The 24,904-nt window shown below is 39.9% G+C and overlaps 2 protein-coding genes across 4 annotated transcripts; one reads left to right on the top strand and one right to left on the bottom strand.

Moving 5' to 3' along the window:
- Positions 1-4,017: 4,017 nt before the first annotated feature.
- On the bottom strand, positions 4,018-16,880 carry ehd1a (EH-domain containing 1a). Its single transcript, XM_058396845.1, has 5 exons — positions 16,118-16,880; positions 10,868-10,965; positions 5,968-6,380; positions 5,491-5,655; positions 4,018-5,216 (listed from the first exon to the last, which is right to left on the bottom strand). The coding sequence occupies exons 1-5, from the start codon at positions 16,513-16,515 to the stop codon at positions 4,686-4,688; spliced, it is 1,605 nt and encodes a 534-aa protein (XP_058252828.1). The 5' UTR covers positions 16,516-16,880; the 3' UTR covers positions 4,018-4,685.
- Positions 16,881-20,334: 3,454 nt separating this feature from the next.
- On the top strand, positions 20,335-24,880 carry ubxn1 (UBX domain protein 1). 3 transcript variants are annotated; one of them, XM_058397075.1, is made up of 10 exons: positions 20,335-20,395; positions 20,965-21,027; positions 21,108-21,161; positions 21,237-21,355; positions 22,315-22,390; positions 22,494-22,685; positions 22,773-22,824; positions 23,352-23,474; positions 23,568-23,745; positions 24,697-24,880. In XM_058397075.1, the coding sequence occupies exons 2-10, from the start codon at positions 20,969-20,971 to the stop codon at positions 24,735-24,737; spliced, it is 894 nt and encodes a 297-aa protein (XP_058253058.1). In that variant the 5' UTR covers positions 20,335-20,395; positions 20,965-20,968; the 3' UTR covers positions 24,738-24,880. The 3 variants fall into 3 exon arrangements, with proteins under 3 accessions (XP_058253058.1, XP_058253059.1, XP_058253060.1); XM_058397076.1 differs by having other exon boundaries at positions 20,353-20,395; positions 20,968-21,027; XM_058397077.1 differs by lacking the exon at positions 20,335-20,395 and adding an exon at positions 20,425-20,705.
- Positions 24,881-24,904: the final 24 nt, after the last annotated feature.

Genomic DNA, 24,904 nt, shown 5'->3' with positions numbered 1-24,904 from the left:
AGCCACTCCTTATGTAATCCCTGTCTATTACATAAGAGATGGGGTCAATGTGCGAGCCTTTGCATGCCAATGTCATGATCATTACCGTCCTGAACATTAAGCAGTCATAACTGCTTAGAATCTATGAAGAAAAAAGGTCTAAAAACATCTCTACACCTTTATCCTTATTACAAATGTCAGACTATCTGAATGCGAACGCACACTTTTCACACTTTCACACGCACACTTTTGCTAAAGGAATTGATATTAATTTAACAAGTAGCTAACGTTAAAAAAGCACAATAGAACAAGTCATCATGCTTTCATTTTTTCTTTCGTCTAGTTAGCTTGTCACTCAGGTTCTGTGACTGCAAGGTGTCATTTAATCTACATGTCATAGTTTAAATATGTGATCATAACGGTCTAAACCGTTAACCCTACTGCTCACAAATTGAGTGCATGACTTTTTTTTAAATAGAGGACTGACAAAATTAGCATTGTAATTCTATAACTTTTACACAGTGTTAAGAAATATGATCTAAAAGCCAATCTGTATAACCAGAATTAGCATTTCAAGAGGAGTTTTAGAGTTCAGAGGTACCTGAAGGTTTGCGGTTTTCCACTTAGCACCTCACTGGGAATTCTGTCACCCTGCACAGAACGTTCTGGAACCAGAATGCTGGAATCTAACAATGACCCAGAGGGAAAGTTCAAAAGGCTGGTCAGCAGACGGCCTACTAGACCAGACATGTTTACTGTGTCGAGATCTGTGAAGAGGCTACATACCCTGAATGGCTCTCTAGTCCATCACAGGGCACCGTGCTCACACACATTCACAAACCCCATTCACACCTCGAGGTAATTTAATCCACTTACTGGCACACAGACATGAATCCTGAGCTCAGTGTTGAACCCGGGGACCCTCACTGCACCATCATGCTGCTCTTTACTGTGTTGTTTATGTCAAAAAATGGTAAAGGGATTCTGATTATCCATCTATGGCACTGCGTTGCCTTCACACAACATGAACAATTTTGGTCTTGCTGCGAATAAGAACAAGAACATTTCTTCATCAGAAAACGTTGACTCAATAGTAACCCAAAGAAATGCAAAAAATAGCACATAAGATGCACTGGCAGCCAATTTGTATCTTATTTCTGTGGGTGTGCACTGCACTATAATTTCTCTATTAAACCATGACCCTTTAATCAAAGTTCCAGTCATCTTTTATCAAGATAAAAGTTTGGTAAGACGTATTGGTAAGACGTTTGGTAAGACGTATTTTGAATAGCTTTATATCAGAAATGTTTAAATATCCCAGTAGGCCTTGAGAAAGCTATTACGTAGCCGTACAAGTATTGCATTAGTAAACAAAATAGTTAGAACGATCCAAATGATCTGAAATAATGCTGATGAAATCACATTTACTAAGGAAGAAGGTGATGAGAAACCCTTCATGGAGAAGAATGAAGATGTTGAAGGGATGTTGAGGTACAGTGCTAGTTAAACATCTACAGGGAGAATGTGAGAGTGAGAATGGGAAAAATAATGATGACAAATTAGAGGGTAGAGTAGCAGGAATTGCAAAACTGTATAAAACTGTTTTTTTTTTTCTCTCCCAGGGGTATTATAATGTGTTCCATAGAAGGTTATGATGTGAAGAAAAGTGCAGACAGGATACAAAAGTCAGACTTGTTGGTAATAACAGATATAAAACTTGTACAGTTCTCTGCTTTTATCATATCAAGCGCTGTTACATATATTTCAGCATTGAATTCATTTATTAGAATGAATGTACGGTATATTCAGAAAGAGATCTGAATACTTTTACATTATTTGGAAATAAATGCTGTTTAATAAAAAAAATTCTGTATGGACACCTTAGGTCATCATTTGTTTTTATTTTAAACAGGTTTTGACCATTGGGTATCGTGTCTTCTTGTAAAGTTTTGCATATGGCTTCGCACTTGTGTGTGAAATGTGCCGCGACTATTGGAGTGTGTGTGTAGGCTATATTTGTTCATCCCACACTTCTAGTCTACTTGTGAAAAGTCTGTTTTACCTTCGTGAAGAACCCACCACAGACTCTTGTGACCTAAAGTCACCTAGATGGCTTAAAAGGTCTCTCCAGTCAGCAATCTACACAACATACCAGCTCACCTCTTGCAAACAAGATCTGAATACTAATCATGATGAAGCAGTCTGGAGGAAGAAGTACAGTTTATATGCACTGGATAGTGTAATGTATGGTACAGAACGCTATTAGGAAGCTAAATATCACAACGTAGGCTATAATCTGCATCAAAATTACAGTGTAAGCTTGTTAGTGTTTTTAGCTCATTTTAAGCCTATTAAGTAGCCTAGATAATGTCAGGAGACAGCTAATGTGGTTAGTTTATATAATTTACTATATGATTACTATTATTATTATTGGCATCTGTTAACTTTCTTGAAATAACTAAACATAATGTAAAGAAAAAGAACAACGAGTTAGCTAAGCAGAAAGACAGAAGGACTCAAGAAAGGTGTATTCGATTTTATACATGGACATTTTTAATGGTTCTTTGGAATGTTTAATATTTGAAACATGACTAGCATCAATAACAATGTAGATGGACAGGCTAACATTTCATCTAATAAACACCTGAACACTGTGTGTGTTTGAGTAGTTTGTGAAAAGTGTACGAGTTTATTAGCTATTTTTTAAAATCTTTTTCATAGATGTAGGCGCCGCTGTTACACTTGCTTTTAATTGTAATCAAAATTCTTCGGAAATCCATTTGAACAGCTGGGCTGACTGAAAGAATATGAACTTTGTCCGGATTAGAGAAAGAAAATGCCAGGGACTCTTTGGTAGGCTGAAATAATTGCCTCTTATTTGTGATCTTCTCACTGAAAAGAGAAGGAATTCCTGTCCTTAGTGTGTGTGTGTATGTGTGTGTGTGATTGCTGTTCTGTATTCACAACATAGTTAGTGCCACCACCTGGCCAGTATGGAAAATCTAGGCTGGCATCTGGGCTCCAGCTCTGTCCTTTGAACCATAAAAAGACAAGACATTTATTAGCTTAGCAAAAAATGTCTTTACCAGAAACCTTCAATTAACATAATACTAAGGGAAAAAAAAAAAAAAAAAAACAGCACTCCATTTAAGGATAGTGTACTGAATTTCAAGAGTGTACTTTCATACCTTCAAGGTCACACAGTGCCATTAAAGAAGGTCCATCAGCCTGGGAAAAATGTACTGTCTCACTATGACATTAGTGCTAATACACAGCAAGCACTCCTACTTCTTTCACCACTGCAGAGTAGCATTGAAGCATGCCCAAACATGACAAACACAATGTGAGAGAGGAAGAAAGAGTGAGAGAGTATGAGAGAGAGAGAGAGAGAGAGAGAGAGAGAGAGATCCTGGAAAACTGATAAAAATACAAAGCTGACAACTGTCTTGACCAAAGTAAAAGTAGAAGTGCAGCCTGTCACAGCATAAGCTGCCATATTTGGTGCTCTGCAGGCACATAGATACTTGGTATGTTTGCAGCAGTAAACGTGGTGCTAATAATGGATCACTGTTTAGGGAATGGGAAGCTAAACTGGAAGTACTGGGAGTTAAAGACCTTGGCAACTAACCTTACAATTTTTTAAGGTCACTGGCAAACCGCACTGTTTTTGGCATCTGTGTGTACTTTTACATATTGTTGTGGAGATATTGGAATCAGGGTTGGAAAACAGGTTTAACACAATCATTAAAAATAAACAATGGAATGACAGGAAGTTGGTGAACGTTAGGTTTTTCATTAACATCAATTTATTTTTTTAAATCAGGGTAAGAGCAGAGTTGCTATAATAGGAGATATGAATTCCCACCACCTATTACAAAAAAAAAAAAGACTGAAACTGCAGGACAGTCTTTAGAGGCAGGAACATAAATCAAGAGAAAGCTTTATAGTGTCAAATTTCAACATATAAAAATACAGATTTAAAGAAGAATAAGTTAATGTTGCAAACAAAGAATAAGGATATATTTTATAATTTGTATGTATATATATATATATATATATTTCACATTAATTTTTTTTTCTCCCGCAAGTAACCCTTAATTTCTCCTGGCCCCTGCTCCTCCAAAACTGTCATCCATTGCCTTAGTACCAGCAAAGTGCATTTTCCAATCTTTTCCAAAAACCCTCTGCTGAAAGTGGTGTCTTTTGTTTTCATACACATCCAAACCCCAAGTCTTTTACAGGTTTAATTCGTTCAGAGATCAGGTTCAGTCTTTGGATCCAAAGCCATTCCAGATATTCATTTGTGCATACTCCAGCTTCAGAATCCATTTAGTAACCCTGTGGAGTGTCGAATACTCGCTGATAACCAGGAATAGTTGATGGTATTACCAGGCCAGACTCAATATTCATCAATAAAAAAAAACAACAGCTCTGAGAAAATGAATGGTCGTAAAACATATTGAACCAAAAAGAACAAAAGACAGTAGAATATTGCTACCTACTTCTCTAGACTACAAGAAATTTGGAGCCATATGTACAGCAACTGGAAGAGTCTCTCAAAAGCGCTAACTGTTTTTTGTTTTAATCAAATGCTGTGAGCTGAAGTGATGAAAGCTGCTGCTATTTGGAAGAAATCCTGGAATGGCTGGGGAAGTCAAAGCCTGAAACAAGCCACAGCTGAAGAGTTAATGGGGTGCTCCAGAGTGTCACTGCTGCTCTTGTCCACGTTTGGATGGGGGCACCAGGTGAGTGGGCAGCTTGGCGGGCAGCTCGTAGCCTTCCAGCTTCACCTTGATCAGATGGTTGGCCAGCGCAAACTCCTCGTCATCCAGGAAGCCATCCTTGTCCACATCAGCCAGGCTCCAGATCTTGCCGAGCACTGTGTTTGGCAGCTTGGACTTCAGCATTTCCTTCTTGGCGGCAGCGCCCGACACCTTGCCATTAATTGGCGAGAGGGTGTAGAAAATTTCATCATAGGATGGCTTGTCGCGAGCTACCACCCATTCCAGCTCATCGATGCCCTCACCAGCACCCTCGCCATAACCGTGGCCGAACGGCCCATTCATGGTGCCTTCGAAGGCTCCGCCTTTCACTACCTGAGCAGGCATGGCCGCCTCTTCCTGGCGCACAAGTGCCATGAGCTTAGCAATGTCGTTGGCCAGCATGTCCTCCACAGCCTCCAGCAGTTTGGGCTTCAAGGCGGGGAACTTGGCAAAGTCTTGAGCAATCAGGAGGTCCTGTGGAGGGGAAATAAACAGCATTGTGTTACTAACTAACTACCAGTTAACTATTTATATGCAACATCTTCTATATTTAAATAACTGAACACAATTGAAAACAGCATAATGACTGAATTAGTTTCAGTTAAGCTCAGTAAAAGCAATTCATTTTTAAGTAATTAAACTTAACTATAATATTCTATCTTTTTTTATTTTACATTTTACAGATGAATTTGCATATTGGACTAGTTAGTTTCTTTCTTTGGATATGATTGAAGATGCATATCATTACCTGCATCTTCTTGAGGTTTGGGAAGTCTCCTGGAGAAATGTTGTGTTCTTTCTCGATCTTCTCATAGATGGCACCCAGGTTGGCAATCAGTTCCTTCTTTTTGTTGTCTTTGCCAAACATGCTGGGCATCTCTTTCTTTAGAGAGGTGATGATGTAAGCATGAACCTGGGGAAAAAGCAGCATTGATATAAGATACTTAAAAGCCTGCTTCACCATTTCCGGAACACAAAGACATTATGATGTTTCACCACCTCCTGGGATAAACGGGGTGAAAACTTAAGTAACCGAGGATTGGTGGATCATGTACAAACTTGTTCAGATTAGAGTTAAACAAAACAACAAACAATGAAGACCTACAGCCTTCATCTAGAGCTCTCTCTTTCTCCATCATGCTCTCTCTCTCTCTCAGACCTGTTCAGCAAACAGACTCAGTAATAAGAACCAGAGGTAAAATTCCTCACGCTTTTTTTCCCGTACCTTGGCAAGACGTGCTCTTTTAATCAGATCATTCAGCTTTCTCAAGGCAGCGTTCCGTGGAAGACTCTGGATGTCTCGGAAAAGGTCCTGCTCCTCAGCCTCAAACAGCTTCCTATTATCTGGTACATGGAGAGGCTGCGCCCAGAACGAGCCGATGTAGACCCGCACCACCTCCGGGGTGTTAATGATCTTCCCTAGTGACCACATGAGGGCACCGTACACCCTCATCAGCTGCTGCGTGCTGATTTGGTCGGCTTTGTTCAAAACCACGCGCATCTTGTCTTCGTGGTTCTTTAAGGCTTTTATCACCTCGGAGAACTCGTCTGAGATGTCCAGCTTGTGGGCATCGAAGAGCAGGATGATGCGGTCCACTCGCTCGGCGAACCACTCGAGTACAGCGGCAAAATCATATCCTATAAGAAGTAAAAGGGAAAAGGTTAATCAGAGATGGTCATGAACTTTTTATGAGGTCATAAGTCTCTTCTAAGACTAGGGGATATTGAGATCTAGGATTATTGTGACTTTGTACAATACTGTGTATTGTAAAGAAGTCTTATATGACATGTTTGCCATATTGCCCAACCCTACTCTATTCCTATTTTGAGCTCTATACTGCCAACTGGTGTACTTAGACCCTGAGTATTAACTTTAAATGCTTTTGATTTAATCTCTAAAGCGCTTGGTAATTAGTTGATGTGTTGACTCAAATGTGCCAAGCTAAACTTTGGTGCTCCAGGACATACGGAGAATCATATCCCTGAATTGGACAGAAAACCAGTTGAGCCACACTGGAAGAGAGTGGGCTGTAGAGGTGACGCATTTGGTTGCAATGCTGACAGACAGTTTTGTTGTGAGTAACTCACTAGAGCCTGAGAACATTTTTAAAAATGACAATAAAGCAAACCCACAAAGCAAAGTAAAACAATGCAGCATCTGTTTCACAGTGAGGGGAAGACAGCAGGCATGAAGGCAGCGAGCCATGTGGTAATAAAGAGAAGGGAATGTATTATGGTTTTGATTAGAAATGCTGCCATGTGATCTGAGAAGACTGCAGCTGGTGGTAAATGCCAAAAACACAGCCACGTAGTCAGAGGTTCTGCTTACCACAGATTTGTGTGCGTGTGTGTGTGTGTGTGTGTGTGTGTGTGTGAGGGAGGGGGGGGGGCAGAGAGAGAGAGAGAGAGGGAGAGAGGGAGAGAGAGAGGGAGGGAGAGGGGGAGGGCAGAGAGAGAGGAAGAGGGAGAGAGAGAGAGTGTGAGTGAGTGAGTGAGAGAAAGAAAAAGAAAGGAGAGAGAGAGAGAGAGAGAGAGAGAGAGAGCACAGGAGAGCATAAAAGAGCGAGCGAGAGAGGAGTAAAGTAAATATGCGGGCATGTCAGGGGTTCAAATGGAAACAGAACTTTCTGCCAAGCAGCTTTTCAATTCTATGACACAAAGTTGATTCCAATTCTCCAGTGAAGAAAACCAGAAGAGTTTAAGTTTCCACACTTATAAATGTTCTCAAACGCTTTGACCCCTTTTGAACTGCATAATTCATCCCTCAGTACATATTTATTTTTACAAAAGATAGGCATATTATGTGTACAACCTGAGGAACCTGAGCGTTTTCTTCTGAACTTTACATGGAACTCACTTTAAGAAAATTGGTATTAGAGTCCAGTAGCCATGATTTAAGGTATAATAACATGGCTACTGGATACAACATGCCTACTGATAATAATGTAGGTTTGTGCTTTCTACCACTTTAATGCAAACTTGAAAATTGCAAAGTTGACCAGAACTACAGAAGATATTTATTTTGTAGCTTGACGACAAATCCTTTAACCAAGTCTGTATTTATTTAAGAAGGTACTGCTTTAGTGAATTCATTACTATTAACCATTAAGCCAAGTGTGAGTAAGACTTAGCTTATTCACATCCAAGTGATTTTATTAGGACAAATACGTGTGCTAATTTAAATGTGATGCAACGTGTATTCTCATGTGGAAAATTTTTTACTCGACTGGGTAGGTCATGCATCCCATCCCAAAGGTGGGGTTTAATAAACCACCATGACTAACAGAGACTGATGCTCTCTGATAACTACTCCCTATGTCCCTGGCAAAAAAAAATAATAATAAAAAGAAAGAAGACATATTGAAGATGTATAATATGTAATATGTGTCTATTTTTATGTCTAACACAAGAATACATACTGTGTAATATGCTAATATTTGCGCTGTGCATTTAACTGAATCCTTGTTCAAATACTGACCACTTTCTGTATTCTTTCTTTCTTTCCTTTTTAACGCCATGCCAGCTTCTATGACTATATTCATGGCGAGATTGTGTATTAATCTCATACAAGTATTTGCACATCATTTTGATTTAGAGCACAGTTTATATAATCCATCCATCCGTCGTCTATACCCACTTATTCCTAATTAGGGTCACGGGGGTCTGCTGGAGCCTATCCCAGCGCACATAGGGCGAAAGGCAGGGGCAGGTTATATAATAATGTAACTTAATTCTTGATATATCATTAAACAGTGAGATGTTGTCATCCTGATTTCTCTGTGTGACCTGTACATGTGATAAAGTTTCGTATTCTGATAGGTAGAACATGCAAAGTTCGTCTGTTGTACTTTGTACCCGAGTAGAATTATCCACACTCTTCCCGAAGCCCACAAACCCTCCCTGTAGTCACTCTAAAATCCGTCACAGAAAGGCGTGTCTGCAGAAAGCAGCGGCACAATGTGAGCTGTAGATGATCCTATAACGATGTCGACAATTAGTTTGCAGCAACGAGACAAACCACGCTGCAACGAGTCAAAAATCAAGAGTTTCAGACTGTGGTAATGAATAAATAAACCAAAGCCATCACAGGAAAAAATCCAGCAATGGCATGAGGTTACAACATAAACTCCAGGCAAGGATTGAACACAAAGGCCTTTTGAGTGCAGGCCCTTTAAGCCAGTCATGCTAGCACTGATTATGTGCAGTGTCAGCTAGAGTCTGCTCCCAAACTGCTGCAGCTGGATGTGCCATTTCCTCCTTAGGGTTACTGTGAGCTCAAACAGGCCCGAGAGAATCCAAACTTTGCATCGGTCCAATCGTAGTAGATGGGGGTTGGGGTCGTTGACAGGAAACCATGCCTGGTGGAACATCCAAAGCAAATGTGTATCGAAGTGCCTCTTCATTGAGCAGCAAAAGGAACTAAACTGAAAATGCTAAGAGGTCTTTACAACTCATCTGTACACACAATGAGTAATCCACACTGTTTGTGATTAAAGGACCGGTCCACTTAAACAACCAAAGTGAAGACTGGGATCAACAGTGGAACCAATATGGTAAGGCTTGCCAAAAAACAAACAGTGGACCATCCATATCTGGAAAGAGTATTTCATAAATCTGCCCATGAAAGGTAGAGTTTCTTTGGCAGAAACAAAGAAGTTAAAAGTGCTATTTGAGTACTATATGTGCCACAATTTTATTTACTGAGAGTCATGATGTTCTCAAAAGAGGTCAAACCTAGCTAAACATTAATCAGTTACACCACTGGAATGGCAGAGAGTGGGCAGATTTTATAGTAAGGCAGGTCAAGCTGTACGTGCAATCTGGCTTTCCCGATCCTGATAAACTACTGCTGTCTCTCCTCACGTCCGGTTTGACCTGCCTGATGCTCTACTAGAAGTTTGTGACTCCTCTTCTTCTGCTGTGCACTTCCCAACAGCCAATTTATGCCAAAGCCACACCCTGGCCTCAGTGGGTAATCTGTCCTGTATACAGCAGATTTGTGCTCAATTGTCACAATAAATCATAAAGACTTTCCTGTGCTCATCCCAGTGCTCCTATTCAGAATAGATTCATACTCAACATCCTTTCAACAGACTCAGTACTGTTAATCTCTATTCTTCTACATCGGTATACTGTATGGAGTTATAATCCCACTATCCGGTGTAACACTGAAGAGGACAGGTTCCCCTTCCTTACGTCGCTTCAGGCAGTTTTTTCTTGCCATTGTCGCCTAGCATACTTATTAGGGATTTGAATTTACGTCCGGATTTCTGTAATGCTGCTTTGTGTCAGCGTTGTTTACGAAAGTTGCTCATTGAGGCTGTGTAAGGCGTTATGTGCTGATATCTATAAAGCTTAAATTCATCGAAACCACACTGAAGATACAGTGTTGCATAAAATTAAATATAAAAGACATGCAGCATGAAATTGTGCTGACTCATTTTTCAATGAAGGTGTAAACAGGGAAACCCCTTTGCATAGATAAAGCTCTGGCTACACATAAGACATGCCTCTATGCAAACACACATGAACACGAAATGTTAGGTTCGTATGTGCGTGTGTGTGTGTATGCATTGAGGCATGTATGTGGCAACCAAAAACAATCAACTTTAACAAGAAGCTTTTCTGTCCTCAAATTTGACGGTTTTCTTATAAACAACTCTGACTTTCACTTTGATATGAAAATAAGGGAACAAGACAAACCTGTGGTTACATTTCAAGTAACTTCTACAATCCACTTGCAGTGCCCTCCAAATGAGTGTTTAGGGCATGCATGTTCTGGTCACAAGGAGTGTGTGGTGGATTGATGGAGTTCAGGGACTTTTGCTTCCGCTTTGAGTTACCACTTCCTCATCTTCATTTTGTGAAAAAAGCAGCACTTTACTGTATATAGTGCAGCGTGGCTGTGAGAGTCACAGAGGAGAAGCACGCTGCTGTGGTGCACGTTTGCTTTACACATGGTACTGAAGGAGTGTGGGAAATATGCCAATAAAGTAGAGTGCGTCACAGGGAAGTTAGGCTTAGTAAATCATAGTAACTGTGACACCAAATGTGAAGATTGCGCAAGAGAGAACATATGAAAGAAAGACAAGAGAGACAGAATCATCCCCAAGGGAGTTGCTGACCTCGGCTTATCCTCTGCTTCTCCCCTGACAGGATGCCTGGGGTATCGATGATACTGATACTCTCTAGAACAGGGTTCTTCAGCTGAGCACACATGAACCTGCAGAAAGAGACAGCGAAAAGAGAGAGAGAGAATGAGCCGGGAGAGGCAAAAATAGTGTGAAAATTTGGTTGAACAGGTTTGATGAGTTCATACAAGGTCGGTTTCAATCACACCTGGATCACATGACTCGAAACAATGCTGCTATAAGAGTCTATGAATCTCTTCATTCTATACTACGTTACTGCATACTATACTACGATTTCTGGGTGTGTATAGGGTTGGATTCAAAATGGCATTTACTGTCGATCCAATGTAAACAATCATTTCCTGTCAGTGTCTCTAGAGGAAATGAAAATTCATGCTGTCACACAAACTAGAATCTTAAGCACAATTTATTTGTTCATGTCAAAGATTACTGGCAGGACCAAAGAGGGGACATTCCAACAATGAAATATTAATACACTGTATTCTATTAAGAGAGAGTCAACAGACAATCTCCCTGTGATAGTCTTAATATGTAAAGAAGCTTATTATCACATTGCCCTGTGGTTCAGTCTCTTTCTATATATATATAGATATATAGATATATACATACACACACATACATACACACACACACACAGACATCTTCCCATGTTCTGGTACTATGTTCTGCTTTAACACTCAAACGCAGAGCAAAAGCCAAGCTTAGTAATAATGCTTGAGAAACAGCCAGAACATTCTTCTGAATCAGCTGAAAGACTTCCCATACCGTGCAACAGAAAAGGCTCGGCCCTACTCTCGAGAGAAAGTTAGCTCGAAGTTGGGAGGGACGGCATTCGTGATTAATCGGAGCAACCCTGGGTGTCTGTGAGCTCATATACGTGGAACAAAGCAGTATTGCACTGTGCTATAACGGAGCACTTCAAAAACCACATTGGAGGTTGTTATTCGTTTTGCAGAGGAAGTATGCGCAAGCCTTCAAGACTTATATTAAACATCTGCAAGAGCGTCTCTGCAAGCTTGTCAGGGCGTTGTGCACGGACGCTTGCAAAGAGTGGGTGAAGTCATACATACTTGCATGTAATGCAAGCGTGTACATTTGGGGGGAAACCACAATTTACAAGCGAAAAAAACCCCAAAACAAACAAAGCAGTAAATAGAAAATAGAAAACAGAGGCATAACTTTTAAAAAGCAGTTCATGGGCACATCTATAAAAGATAAAAGTAGAGGATGCAATGAAAAGACATTGTACTGTGTTTACTCTTGAAACCTATTTGCGGCTACTTTAAATTGAGCAATATCAATTTGTATTTTTTTTTTTACTAAAACCATGAAAGGAATGTCACATTATCTCATCACAGTGCTTCCAGGTAGGCAACCGAATACGCTTCTCAGTCGATCAGCATTCACCAGAAGGCCGGTCGATGCACAGCACCACCCGCCTCTCTGGCAAGAAGCAAACTAGCGTGTTTCTGCATGCCAAGCTTACCCATAATCCACCGTCTTTGCGTTGCAACACAAATGCACATTAAAGCACAAAGCAGTCATCACCCTCCTCTGTTGGTGCATAGGGGAGAGCTAGCAGTTGAGCGGGACTTGGCAAATGTCCACATTGAGTTTAGAGTGAAAACACAGCGTTGTGCATGATGGCACTCTACACTATGCATGAGGGCATGAAGGTAGGCTGTACAGCTCTATCACATATTGCCCTTTGTAGGGCACAGAGAAAGTAAATGGGAAGCCAATCTAGAATTGGGCCTAACCTAATAGTGAAAATGCTTCTAGAGAAATGACAAAATGGGGTTTATGGAAATAAAAGTGCAACAGCAGAGAAAGCAATAAAGTAAGTCGGTATAGTTTCAGAAATGTGCATGTAATTCTAAGGACCACCATAAACCCTGTGGCTAGGGCTTGTTTCATGCAGTCATTCTGAAAGAGGGTGTGTGTGTGTGTGTGTGTCTACTAGGATTAAAGAGAATGATGGGGATCAGACACAGAATAATAGAGAAGCACTGACACGTGAGGGTCATACAGCAATTACAGGAAACAAAAAAAAAAAAGTTGTTACACAAAAGTGCAGGCTAGGTAAATGAATTCCTGTTTCACTCTTCCATCTGACCGACCTTAAACTCCACAGGGCTGGTGGTGACGTTTCTCTCCGGAGAGGCCCCGTTAAAGGTCAGAGGAAGAGACAGTTCAACATCCAGAACTAGAACTAACCTCAATGCTTGTTTTTGCTTGGGGAAAAAAAATGCTGCTTCAGCCCATCTTGTGTAGATTTCTTATCGGCAGCTGCAAGATATCTTGCAGAGTCAGTTCCCAAAAAAAGCGTTAGGTTTATCATATTCACAACTCTGTCTTCGGGTTTACGCAAACAACTGACCGACGAATGAAGAAGCAGAAGAATAACGAAACACATCTGAACAGTGAAATCTTGGGTTGCCCCTAACCAATGATTTTGTTTATTGTGAAATAATAAAAAGTATAATATGAAGACGGTGAAAGATGTTAAAGATGTTTCTTCAGCTGAAGTTAACTCTGCCTCATCAGAGAAGAAACTCTAGTATCAGCCCATAGTGAATCCTCTTGATTGGACAGGACATGCAGTACTCGAAATTCATGTTTTAGTTTAGACAAGTTTTTGTTTCATTTGACAGCATGGATAGTCCCATCTGCCAAGCATGATTTAGCGTGTAAGTGAGTGACTGTGTGTGTTTGTATGAGTATGTCACCAAATAATGGTTGCTTTCCATCAAACTTCTTTGTGTGACTAGTCTAAATGACTCATTTTCAAATCATAAGTCTAGGACAATGGATAAGTGTACTAAATGCAATTCTAAGTATGATCAAATCTAGCTACATGTATTTAAGAGCAAAAACAAGTCTGGGGTATTTTTGTAGCACCTGATGCTGGAAAACCCCTATTAGATCTAACTGTTTCACTTTCAGTATTTCAGTCAGTAGACGCCATTGTTGGAGGTGCGTGGTGGCCAGGTGTGCTAACAGCACACAGTTTATCAGCAACATGATTTAAAGTGACTTGTATGACTTCTCACTGGATCATTGGTTAATCATTATTACAAGACTGGCTCTAGTCATGCTATTACTTAAAAAGCCAGTATGTGCAAATGATTGGTGTAATATATGACTGATATCTCAGTCATAATCTATTGTGTTTTGAGCACTTTGGAGATCATCAGCTGTTTCCACATGAGAGTTTCTATGAATGTTGGTTGATTCACCGTACCCACATGACCCCACAGTCTGAAAACATCTGGGTCACAATCATCCAAACTATGTCTCATCTACGACTCACTCATTAGCTTTAATACATACAGTAAGTATGTCAGCAAAGATCTCGAATTTATTTCTAAAAGTTCAAGGTCACATCACACAAATCAAATGTTCCGGATTATGTAGTTGTAGTGGTATGAATCCAAACACACCCTGATAGCAAATGAGCTCCTGAAATCCTGGCTCAGAGCCACTTCATCTGGTCCACATACTGCCCTGGAATCACACCAATAATCTCATCAAAGTCTGGCTCTCGGAATCACAGCCGTAACTCAACTTGACCATTATACAGAAACAAGTCTATACACCTGGAGAAAAATAAGAAACTTCACTTTTTCCTTGTTGCTGGTGTGACAACCTCGAGAGTATATATTAAATGTATTTTACAGGAAAATGCATAGCATTAAAAACTCATTTAAGGTGCTTAAGTAGACTGTAATTAGTTTTAAAAGCAAAACTTCAAAAGGTAAGGGGCGTATGTGACGATACCGTCCCGTTGACAAAAGAAAGGTAGAGTTAAGTACGCTTTTTCTCAGAGGGTAGCCCCCAGCACGACGTCTAAAAACCAGGCTATTTTCCAAATTAATGTTTACGGGTGGCTGCTTACAGCGGACCACCTTGAGTTTAATATTACCTTAGCTACTGCCATAACTGACCGACCATCTTGAAACCAACCTAGATGTTAAACCAGATTACTAAACTACATGATCAGCGTTAAATTAGATCATACCGTTAAACCAGTCTAAAGGAGCATAGGATAAGGGCGTTAAGCCAGATCACAGAATTACTGGATCACTGAGTTCAGTCTGATCACAAGATCACAATTTTCAACTACAGGATCACATGGGATCAGTGTTAAACTAGAGCTAACTTGAAACCAGCCTTGATGTTAAACCAGATTACTGAACTACATGATCAGCGTTAAATTAGATCATATTGTTAAACCAGTCTAAAGGAGAATAGGATAAGAGGGTAAAACCAGATCACATAATTACAGGATCACTGAGTTCAGTCTGATCACAAGATCACAATTTTCAACTAAAGGATCAGTGTTAAAACCACATGGGATCAGTAGATCTAACTTGAAACAAGCCTAGATGTTAAACCAGATCATGTTGATAAACCAGACTAAAGGATAACAATGTTAAACCAGATTACTGAACTACATCACCAGTTTTAATTTAGATCATATTGTTAAACCAGTCTAAAGGAGAATAGGGTAAGAGGGTAAAACCAGATCACAGAATTACAGGATCACTGAGTTCAGTCTGATCACAAGATCACAATTTTCAACTAAAGGATCAGTGTTAAAACCACATGGGATCAGTAGATCTAACTTGAAACAAGCCTAGATGTTAAACCAGATCATGTTGATAAACCAGACTAAAGGATAACAATGTTAAACCAGATTACTGAACTACATCACCAGTTTTAATTTAGATCATATTGTTAAACCAGTCTAAAGGAGAATAGGGTAAGAGGGTAAAACCAGATCACAGAATTACAGGATCACCAGATCACGATTTTCAACTACAGGATCACAGTGTTAAAACCACATGAGATCAGTAGATCTAACTTGAAACCAGCATAGATGTTAAAGATCATCATGTTGATAAACCAGCCTAGAGGATTACAATGTTAAACCAGATTACCAAATTAGGTGATCAGTGTTAAATCATTGTCAAACCAGTCTAAAAGGAGCATAGGATCAGAGGGTAACACACAGATCACAGAATCTGAGTCTGATCACAAGATCACAGTTGAAACCACAAGGGTCAGCGTTAGATTAGATCTATGGGTCACGGTGTATGGCGTGATGCAGATTTCAGGTCCTCAGACACTGACGGCAGTGGAAACTTAAATAAGGGCTGAGTGCATTAACCTGTCGTAGTGGATTAGTACGTGTATAAAAAGTACTTGTGATCCCCTTACCTGTTGAGGAAAGCGTTTCCGAAAGCGTTGAGTTTCCGGAAGGGTTTTTTCGGGTCCACCACCAGCGCGTTGCCCGGTATGACTCCCTCCTGATCCCCGTGCATCACCGCTATGAAGGAATCCGTGGTGGGCTCTGGTCCGATCCGCATCCCTGGGAAATCCTGCTCCATCAGGTGCCGGATGAAGGTCGTTTTTCCGGTGGAATACTGACCGACCAGAAGCACCATGGGCTTATTATCGAAGTCGGCATCCTCCAGCGCCGGGGAGTGGAAGTCGTGGAAGCGGTAGGTGTCCTCCAAAGGGAAGAGCTTATGGCGGTACAGGCGCTTCAGCCCATCGGAGACATTTTGAAACAGCTCCGGCTCCTTTTTCCCGTTTCTGCTGGACCAGCTGAACATGGTGGCTACAAAAATCGGCTACTAATGCCAAGCTTTCGGACAGAAAAAAAGGTGTAAAAACGCGCTGTTCACGCAGACAGGAGACTTACTGTTGGAAAGTTGAGACGCGGTCCCGCCCGTGTGAAGTCACCTCCCCGAGCTTACACTGGCTCAATCAATCACCAAAGTTCATCTGCTAGAGAAGACCTCTCTTTTAAAGAATCCTAGATTGTGAAGCTGTGTCCAATCTGGAGAACAGAAGCCGCGGAGTTTCAGTTGTATTTCCTCAATGAAGAAAGAAAAAGGCGTGCTGCTCTAGAAAGGCAGAAACCATTGAACTACGTTCCGGATCGACTGCGCCAACTGTACGTCTTCAAGTCGGAAAAGCGGAACTGAACTCTTCATTTCAGAATAAAAGTCCCTATTTCACACAGCACATTTCCGTGTAAAATAGGTGTCGTAGCTACAGGTTGGGTACTTCGTATATACTCTCTGGCGTATGAAGTTTAGCTATTAAAACGACAGAACGTTTTTCACAATTTATATTTATAATAAATACCGCGTGTGGTCGCCTTCTTTCGGCTTTTCCCTACAGGGGTCGCCACGAATCGTCTCTCTCCACCTATCCCTATCTTCTGCATCCTCATCCCTGCACCTACTAGCTTCATATCCTAATTTATGACATAAATACCGCATGTGGTATACAATTTTATATATATATATATATATATATATATATATATATATATATATATATATATATATATATATATATATATTTAAATATATTAGCATGATATTTCGATATAACCCAGTTTTACACGTTGCATGCATGGGTAGCATGCCAAATAGCAGGGCTGGCGGATTGTAAAGCGATTTTAAATGTAAAGCAAGGCGGTGTAGTGTTTTACTTTATTGTTTAATGTGAGATTTTAGTGCAGTCTGATTGTTTCCAGTCCATGTGTAAGGATGCAAACGCACTCACACTGTGTGCGCGCGCGCTCACGTGCTTCGCCTGCTGCATGTCACATCTGCACTCTCGCGTCCACGAGGCAAATTGCATGCAAATCCGATCTGGACTGTTTATCTGCATGCTTTGTGTTTGTTAAAAGGTGCAGCTTCAGTTAAAAGTGCTACTCGTTAGATGTTTATCTAAGTAAAATAAGCCCAATGCAATACAACATGAACTGTAAAGAAGGTTGAATGAAGAATGCAGACAAAACAAGTACTGTCTTTGAATTACTGCCTAAAATGCAACATGAGCGCTTGATTTGTATAATTATATTTGATTAGAAATCTTGCAGGAGTTGAATCTCACATGCAACACGTGAAAAAAATGAGTTTTGTGCGTATGTGACCCGAACAAATGAACTCAGAACTTGTGGCCCCTCTGAAACTTTTTGTGGCCCTCTTAATTTATGCATTATGAAGATAAAGTAGTCTCAGTCTGATTTGCATTTTGCTTTATAAATAAACAAAAAAAAAACCTTGAAAGTTGCTGTACATACATAACTATGTATTGCTGTAGTGCTGTGCATACATACATTTTTCGGTTACCTAACACAAAAAAAAACCCAACTCAAATGGCTTTCGGCATGGTGTCATATGGTCCCACAATAAGGTCATCATGTTAGATGCACTAAAAGAGCCGCTGTTCACATTATTGCTGAAATTTCCAGGAAGAGAACCTTTTTGTGGTGTCCTTTTATTGTGAACACCAAAAGCACTCAGGACATTTCACTGTTTTTAACAAAAGTAAAACCCAGAGGAACCAAAAAGTACACAATAGGTAAATAATTGTAAAAAAAAAAAAAATAATAATAAAAAAAAAATACCAGTAACATAGGTAAAAGAGTCATGTGAGATCACTGTAGCAGAAATCTAATTTTACAATAAAACACAAACACCCCATTTTGCTGTTACTGAGTTTATTAGTATTTTATAAGTTCATTATTAGTTTGAAGACTCCTGGACTGTCTGTGGTTTCTTAGAGCAGCCCTTGGTGACTCTCTGCAGGTAACAGCTCCTCCACTGGCACTTAGAAGTCGTCCAAATGGAGAGACTGTTACATCCAGTGAGCACCATACCTGGACCTGAAAATGGTGTTTCCATTTGCAAACGCAGCCCGTAGATGGAGGTCATCTGGTACACATGCAAAAAACGATTACCACATATAGGAACACAATCAAAATAGATTAAAAATGACCACAAACATTAATAAGAGTCTAAATATGAAAGATATTTTTACCTTGCTAATAACCTGGTAAATGGTTACCTATGTCCATGTTTCCTTTCCTTACCTTTTTTTTTTTTTTTAATTTTAGATCTTCTGCGGTGTCACATGCTCTCCTATGTGCTATAGCCAGCTCTTCTAAGTCTAACAAACCTATCTGTTCTGTGTCCTCAGTATGTCAAGTACTTGGACGATGAACTTTACCCACTTCTAGTTCCTTGAATGCAACAATAAAACAATTTGAATGTAGACACTTTGACCCCTGTAACAACAGGCTTTAAAATATGTTCGAGGTTTGTTTGTTTATTTTAAAAAGTATTTCTTTTAATCAACGCAAAATCTGGGATCCCAAAATTTACAAAACAGTAAAAAAAATTGTTTTCATTGTAAATGTTGTGAGAGCACATGAGGAGCTTGAGCTTCTACCTGTATGTTTAGAAGCTGATGTATTTCTATTGAAAGCTTTTCCCAACATGAAGAACAATACCTCATTATCCAACAACTGTACAAACACGTAATAATTTTCCGTAACCCCCTTTTAAATGAAATTTCCCACATACCTTTGCAGCTCTCTGCTCATATGAAAGAAATATAGCTTATAGTTTCTGCCTGCTTAAGAAAAGTTTAAATGTACAACAACACAAAAATCTAGATGTGATCAGACCAAATTGCTTTTAGTGACTAAAATCTTTACAACAAGGCAAAAGTCAAAAATGGGAGAGAATATTACCTGTAACAGCTATGATCGACAGCCTGCCATGTGCTGTCCTGAGTTCCTTATTGCCTGTTTGCTGAGTGCTGCAGTGGTTAGTAGATTATTACACATTCATGCTCTCAATAAGTAACAAGCCCCACTCCCTGTACTGCATCCGGTTTGCACATTTTATTACAAATACATTAAACCTTGGCACTGTTGAATTCTCCAGTCTGATTGGTCAGAAGACGTCGATTCATTTGATTATTATAGCAGCACTGACAATCGTTCTGGACGAAAGACAAATCACAGATTTATATTATTGCACAATTATAATAGGTTAGAATTACTATTGCACGTATTAACTCACAACAATGGTGGTCACTCAACACAAACTTAAATTAGGCCTAGGCCTAGAGGCTAGGGTTTTTAATTCCAGTAAAGGGAAATTATAATGCATAGAGCATTGAAAGACATCCTGTACAGTTGTGTGCCTCCAACTTTGTGTGTGGGGGACAAACCACATATGGGTGTGACGGTCAGATTTCCACATGAGTTTGGTCATATAGTAAGTTGGTTGACGTGAATTGTTGAGGAATTACTTTGGTATAGAAAACAAAAACAAACAAACAAACAAACAAACAAGCCAACAATAATCATCATGGGAAGGATAATGTAACTCAGCTTCATGTCAAACTCCATAACACCCCATTGCTGATTATTTTCCTTCACAGCATTTTTATGTTGATATTTTACAGTTTTATGTTTTATTCCTTTACTCAACACATTAACCACACATTATTTCAGCTGTATGATAACTTTAATTTCCCTTTAAAGTAAATAGAACTGTCTTGAAAATCTCAGGCGTGGCTTCTGGAAACGCTCGGGCGAATCGCTTTTGGACTCTCTCTCTCTTTTTTTTTTTTTGTCCCTGTTGTTTTGCCGTACTAGTGTGAGGACGGGAGAGCTGCTATGTGAGAAACTGTTATGCTAACTAGCTAACGTGGCTAATAGAGAATTAAAAACGATTATAGCAAGTTAATATTTAAGATTGGCTTATATTATAGAAATGCAATTTGGGCTTATGTGTGTGACTTTTGCGAAGTTTAGCAACAGCTCTTCGGCTAGCTTTGGCTATGAATTCTGAACGTTGGTTGACAATGCACAATTTAGCCGGTCGGCTAACTGCTAGCTAGTGCACAGCTCCAGCATTTCCCGTTAACTTGTAGTATATTAAAGAGGCGCACGAGCCATACATGGTATTAGGCATAAGATTAGGAAAAGGTGTGTGTAAGCTCTTAGTTTTAATATCAAGGGAATTCATTCGCCTGACCTGCTAACAAGTCAATAAAAAAAAACAAGCATTATGCTTCATTAACTGTCTCGGTTATGTGTTTTATGTTGCATGTAAAAATAATAGAATATGTAGTATAACATTAGGGAAGATGAGGGAAGTAAAATCATGCCAAAACCCTCAGATGCTGTATTTGTCTCTAATAAACTCATGTGTAATATTTGTTAAAATATTTATTTTTATTTTCAGCAGAATGGCGGAGTGTACGACGTTAGAAAGCCTCCTGGAGATGGGCTTCGACAGAAACAGAGCGTAAGTGAGCAGTTCCTCTGGCTAGGATTCATTCTGTATGATTCTCCTGCACTAATGATTCATTCCTGTGTTTGTGAAAGGGAGAAGGCTGTAGCACACACTGGCAACCAGGGCATTGAGAGAGCTATGGACTGGTAAGTGTAAAGGATTCACTGTTGTGTCATTATATCAAAGCTTTGTTTTCAATTTGCCTCATTGTCTGTCACCAGGCTGATGGAACACGAGAACGATCCAGACATCGATGAGCCGTACGTGCCACCGACAGGGAACGTTCTAGGGTCGACAGAACAACAGAGCCTGTCCGAGCCTGCCTCTGAACCCACCGAGTGTAAGACCTTTTCACGTAGCTGTACGGCATTGTTTTAAATGTCGAGGCTGATCCTTGTACAAATTCAGAATGTAGAAAAAGCAAAATGTATTCACACTGGCTGAAAACAGGATAATGAGCTGGTGATGAATTCTAACACAAGGGATATGTTCCAAAGAAGGAGAATAGATTTATTTTTTTGCACTACATGTTCGTGTCTGATAAACAAACACAATGCATTACGACATCTGGAAAGCAGTGCCTGTAAATCACAGTGAAATCTATCTTTAAAACAAAAAACATCAAGTCAGGTCAAGAAGCTTTTATTGTCATTTCAACCATATATAGCTGACGCAGTACATAGTGAAATGAGACAACGTTTCTCCAGGACCCTGGTGCTACATAAGACAACATATAGCTACAGAACGAAAACAACAACACAGAGCTAAGGACAGAAAGTAGTTTTCCTAGCTACATAAAGTGCAATGTGTGCAAGACAAGTGCAGAAACAGAAAATACAAAAAAAAACATAGTGCCGAAAAAAGGTGCAAACTAGAGGAACTGTAAACTTTCTTATAACGTATGTTTTGCAAACATATACATGTAGCATATGTATATGGTCATTTGGAAGGCATGTTGGTGGAAGTACATTACTATTACCTGCTACTAGGCTCAGACATTAATATTTTTTTCCTCTTCCAATGCTGATCTTTAATGCCATTTTTTATTTGATGATTTGGTGGTTATTACATCTCCATTTATAATATATATATATATATATATATATATATATATATATATATATATATATATATATATATATATATATATATATATATAATATTTATATAAATTAACACTTGGCTAAATTCTCATTGGAACAGCTTAATTTCTCTCACTAAAATAACTGCTCATTAATGCATTAATTAACCCATAAGTATGATTGTTGTTTTTTTGTTCTCATAATATATGAAACCCAGCTGCTGAAGACCTTTTTGAAACAGGAGATCCCAAACGACCAATGACAGAAGAGGAAAAGAAAGAACAGATTAAGAGGTTGGTGACATGAAAAGGGTTGACGTTTTTTTTGTTTTGTTTTTTTGCGTAAAATGTGTTGACAATAAATGAAAATTGCTGATGTTTTCCGTTAACGCTCAAGGCTTGAGGAGTTGATGAGGGTGAAGCAGGAGGAGAGAAGAGAACGAGAGCGACAGGAGGAGGTGGAAAGGGAGAAACAGAGGAGGAAACAGGGCCAGGAGCTGCAGCAGATCCGACAGAAGCTGCAGGATGATGAAATGAAGCAGCTGGCTGAACAGCGCAGGAGAGAGAAAATGGAGGACCGATTGGCCAAGTACTGCGAGCACTGGATCCTAAACTGTGCCAAAGGTCTTTTATAGTGCAGCTTTTCTGTTCTCATTCGATGTTTGATCTTTTTCAGGCAGAGAGTCAAAGAGAAGATTGCACGCGACAGAGAAGAGAGAGCACGCAAGGTATTCATTTGACCAATTTAATTTCCTGTTAATGTGACCAGTAAGCTGCAGCTGGCTTCCTGTTTTTCTACTTCAGTCACAGGGTATTTTAAGGTTTAGCTTTCAGTATGCACGTGGCAGACGTCTTGACTGAGATCTTCTTGTTTTTCTGTTAATATTATTCAGTGGAGCTGATTGTAACTTTTAGAAATGTCTAGTGCTTATGGTTGAAATGATGTATAACATGTGAGTTGCATTTTAGGGAAAAGCTAAAGTTTGAGGCAGAGAAAAACACCAGCTGAAAAGTTGAAAAAAGACTAAAAAACCTACCCTTTTCTTTCTTTCCTTCTCTTTTTTTCTCTCTCTCTTTGTCTGCCTGTCTTTCTTTCTCTTTTTCATCCTTTGTTCAGTAACTGCAGTATCCTGGTTTCGGTGGATCTACCGCTGATCCTAGCAGCACACACACACACAATTATTATATGACTAAAATACTCACACATTATTGCTTCTTTAAACCACTGACTGATTACATATGGGTCTTTTCACAGTTTGGTGGCGGCTCCTCGAGTACAGCCTCAACATCTCCTCCTTCAGAGGCCACTCCTCAGTCTCCACCTGAAAACCCGGGCCCTCCCCCAGCCAAGAAAGACTACGATGAATGTCGGATACAGGTAAAGACCCCAAATATGTTCCGAATTTTCTGTCAGGTTTGTCTCTGTCACGTGTGCTACAGCTGACATCCCCCTCTGCCTCCCCTGTGTTAGGTTCGTCTGATGGATGGCTCTGCGCTGACGGCAGTATTTAAGGCCCAGGAGCCTCTGGCTGCAGTGCGAGTGTATGTGCAGATGAACAGCTCTGAGGGTGAGGACTTTACCCTACTGTCCCCTTACCCCCGCCGTGTCTACACTGACCTCGACATGGAGAAACCTCTACGCGAGCTGGGTAAGAAAAATTTCGAGTTTGTAGAGTTCTGAGCTACTTGCAGTCAGGGCTATGACGTATTTCTGTTTTGAAATAGCATGATTCTGAACTGTGTGGTGTGTTAGTTCGAGTGTTTGTTTCTGTTAATAATATTTTTTAATATTTGTAGTAGTTAATGTATGACATTCAGTCAGAAGATTTTATCCAGTTTACTGAAAGGATCTTTTTACATAGGTGATTTTTTTTTGCAGACACTGTGGGTAAATCATTAGAGTGAAAGAACCAGGAGTACAACACCTGTCATAGTTATAATGCAGAAGTATTTGGGCAAGTAACCCATTGGTACACAGTATGTATATACGGACAGATGACGAATTAAAGGAAAAACAGACTTCACAAGTTATTCCCCCAGCCCAAGGGCACAAGCTTCCTGGCTTACTGGAAGGTTTGATATAAACTGTTAAGGCTTTCACAGTAACAAAAGCTCTAATCTAATTTAATATCTGCAGGATTTTAGACAGCGTTCTCCAGCAGCACCATCAAAACATTAAAGAAATCATAATTAATGATTCCTTTGAGCACAGTTCCAGAGAATTCTATGCCAAAATGGGTCTGAAGGCTTGTGGTGGCTCAACAAGACTTTATTTACCCTGGTGCCAGGCAGCAGTATTGCCGCACTTCTGAAATAAGCCGTACTGTTGCAGTAAATATACTGCAGCAAGATACCCTGCATTGTCAACGCTTCTGGATCCAATGAGGATAAAGCCAATGTATAGAGCCATATAGATTTTTTTTCAGTTCAGTTTATGTAACACTGCATTATTTCCTGATGTCATTATAAGTGTTTAGTCTCAAGTGCTGTGTTTTGTGCTCCCTTCAGGTCTGACCTGAGCAGATTGTTGTTGCTTGTTAAGTTGCATGTGTACAAAGGGTTTGTTTTGCTGACGAGGCTTTGTTTTCTCTTTTCCTCAGGTTTGGTGCCTTCTGCTGTCCTTGTGGTTGCAAAGAAGTAAAAGGCATAATAGTTTTATCACCGTTCTTCCACCCCTTCTCGTCCGGTCAACAGAAGACGAAACGGGTTACGATCAAGGACTGGATCTGATTTTATACCCGTCATTTAAACAGAACGAACAGGCCTTAATGGGTAACACAATAAAAGATATTCACACTGACAACAGCA

The sequence above is a fragment of the Hemibagrus wyckioides genome, linkage group LG08 (genome assembly GCF_019097595.1).
Source record: "Hemibagrus wyckioides isolate EC202008001 linkage group LG08, SWU_Hwy_1.0, whole genome shotgun sequence".
In the NCBI taxonomy this organism is placed as follows: domain Eukaryota; kingdom Metazoa; phylum Chordata; class Actinopteri; order Siluriformes; family Bagridae; genus Hemibagrus; species Hemibagrus wyckioides.
This window is presented reverse-complemented; position numbering and strand designations above follow the sequence as displayed.

Coding starts and splice junctions, on each gene's coding strand:
- ehd1a (XM_058396845.1), bottom strand. CDS start 16,515: ATGTTCAGCTGGTCCAGCAGAAACGGGAAAAAGGAGCCGGAGCTGTTT. Junction 10,966..16,117: donor GGAAACGCTTTCCTCAACAG/GTAAGGGGATCA, acceptor CTCTTTCTGCAG/GTTCATGTGTGCTCAGCTGA. Junction 5,656..5,967: donor AAAGAGCACGTCTTGCCAAG/GTACGGGAAAAA, acceptor CTTTTTCCCCAG/GTTCATGCTTACATCATCAC.
- ubxn1 (XM_058397075.1), top strand. CDS start 20,969: ATGGCGGAGTGTACGACGTTAGAAAGCCTCCTGGAGATGGGCTTCGAC. Junction 21,028..21,107: donor GGCTTCGACAGAAACAGAGC/GTAAGTGAGCAG, acceptor TGTTTGTGAAAG/GGAGAAGGCTGTAGCACACA. Junction 22,391..22,493: donor AAGAAAGAACAGATTAAGAG/GTTGGTGACATG, acceptor TTAACGCTCAAG/GCTTGAGGAGTTGATGAGGG.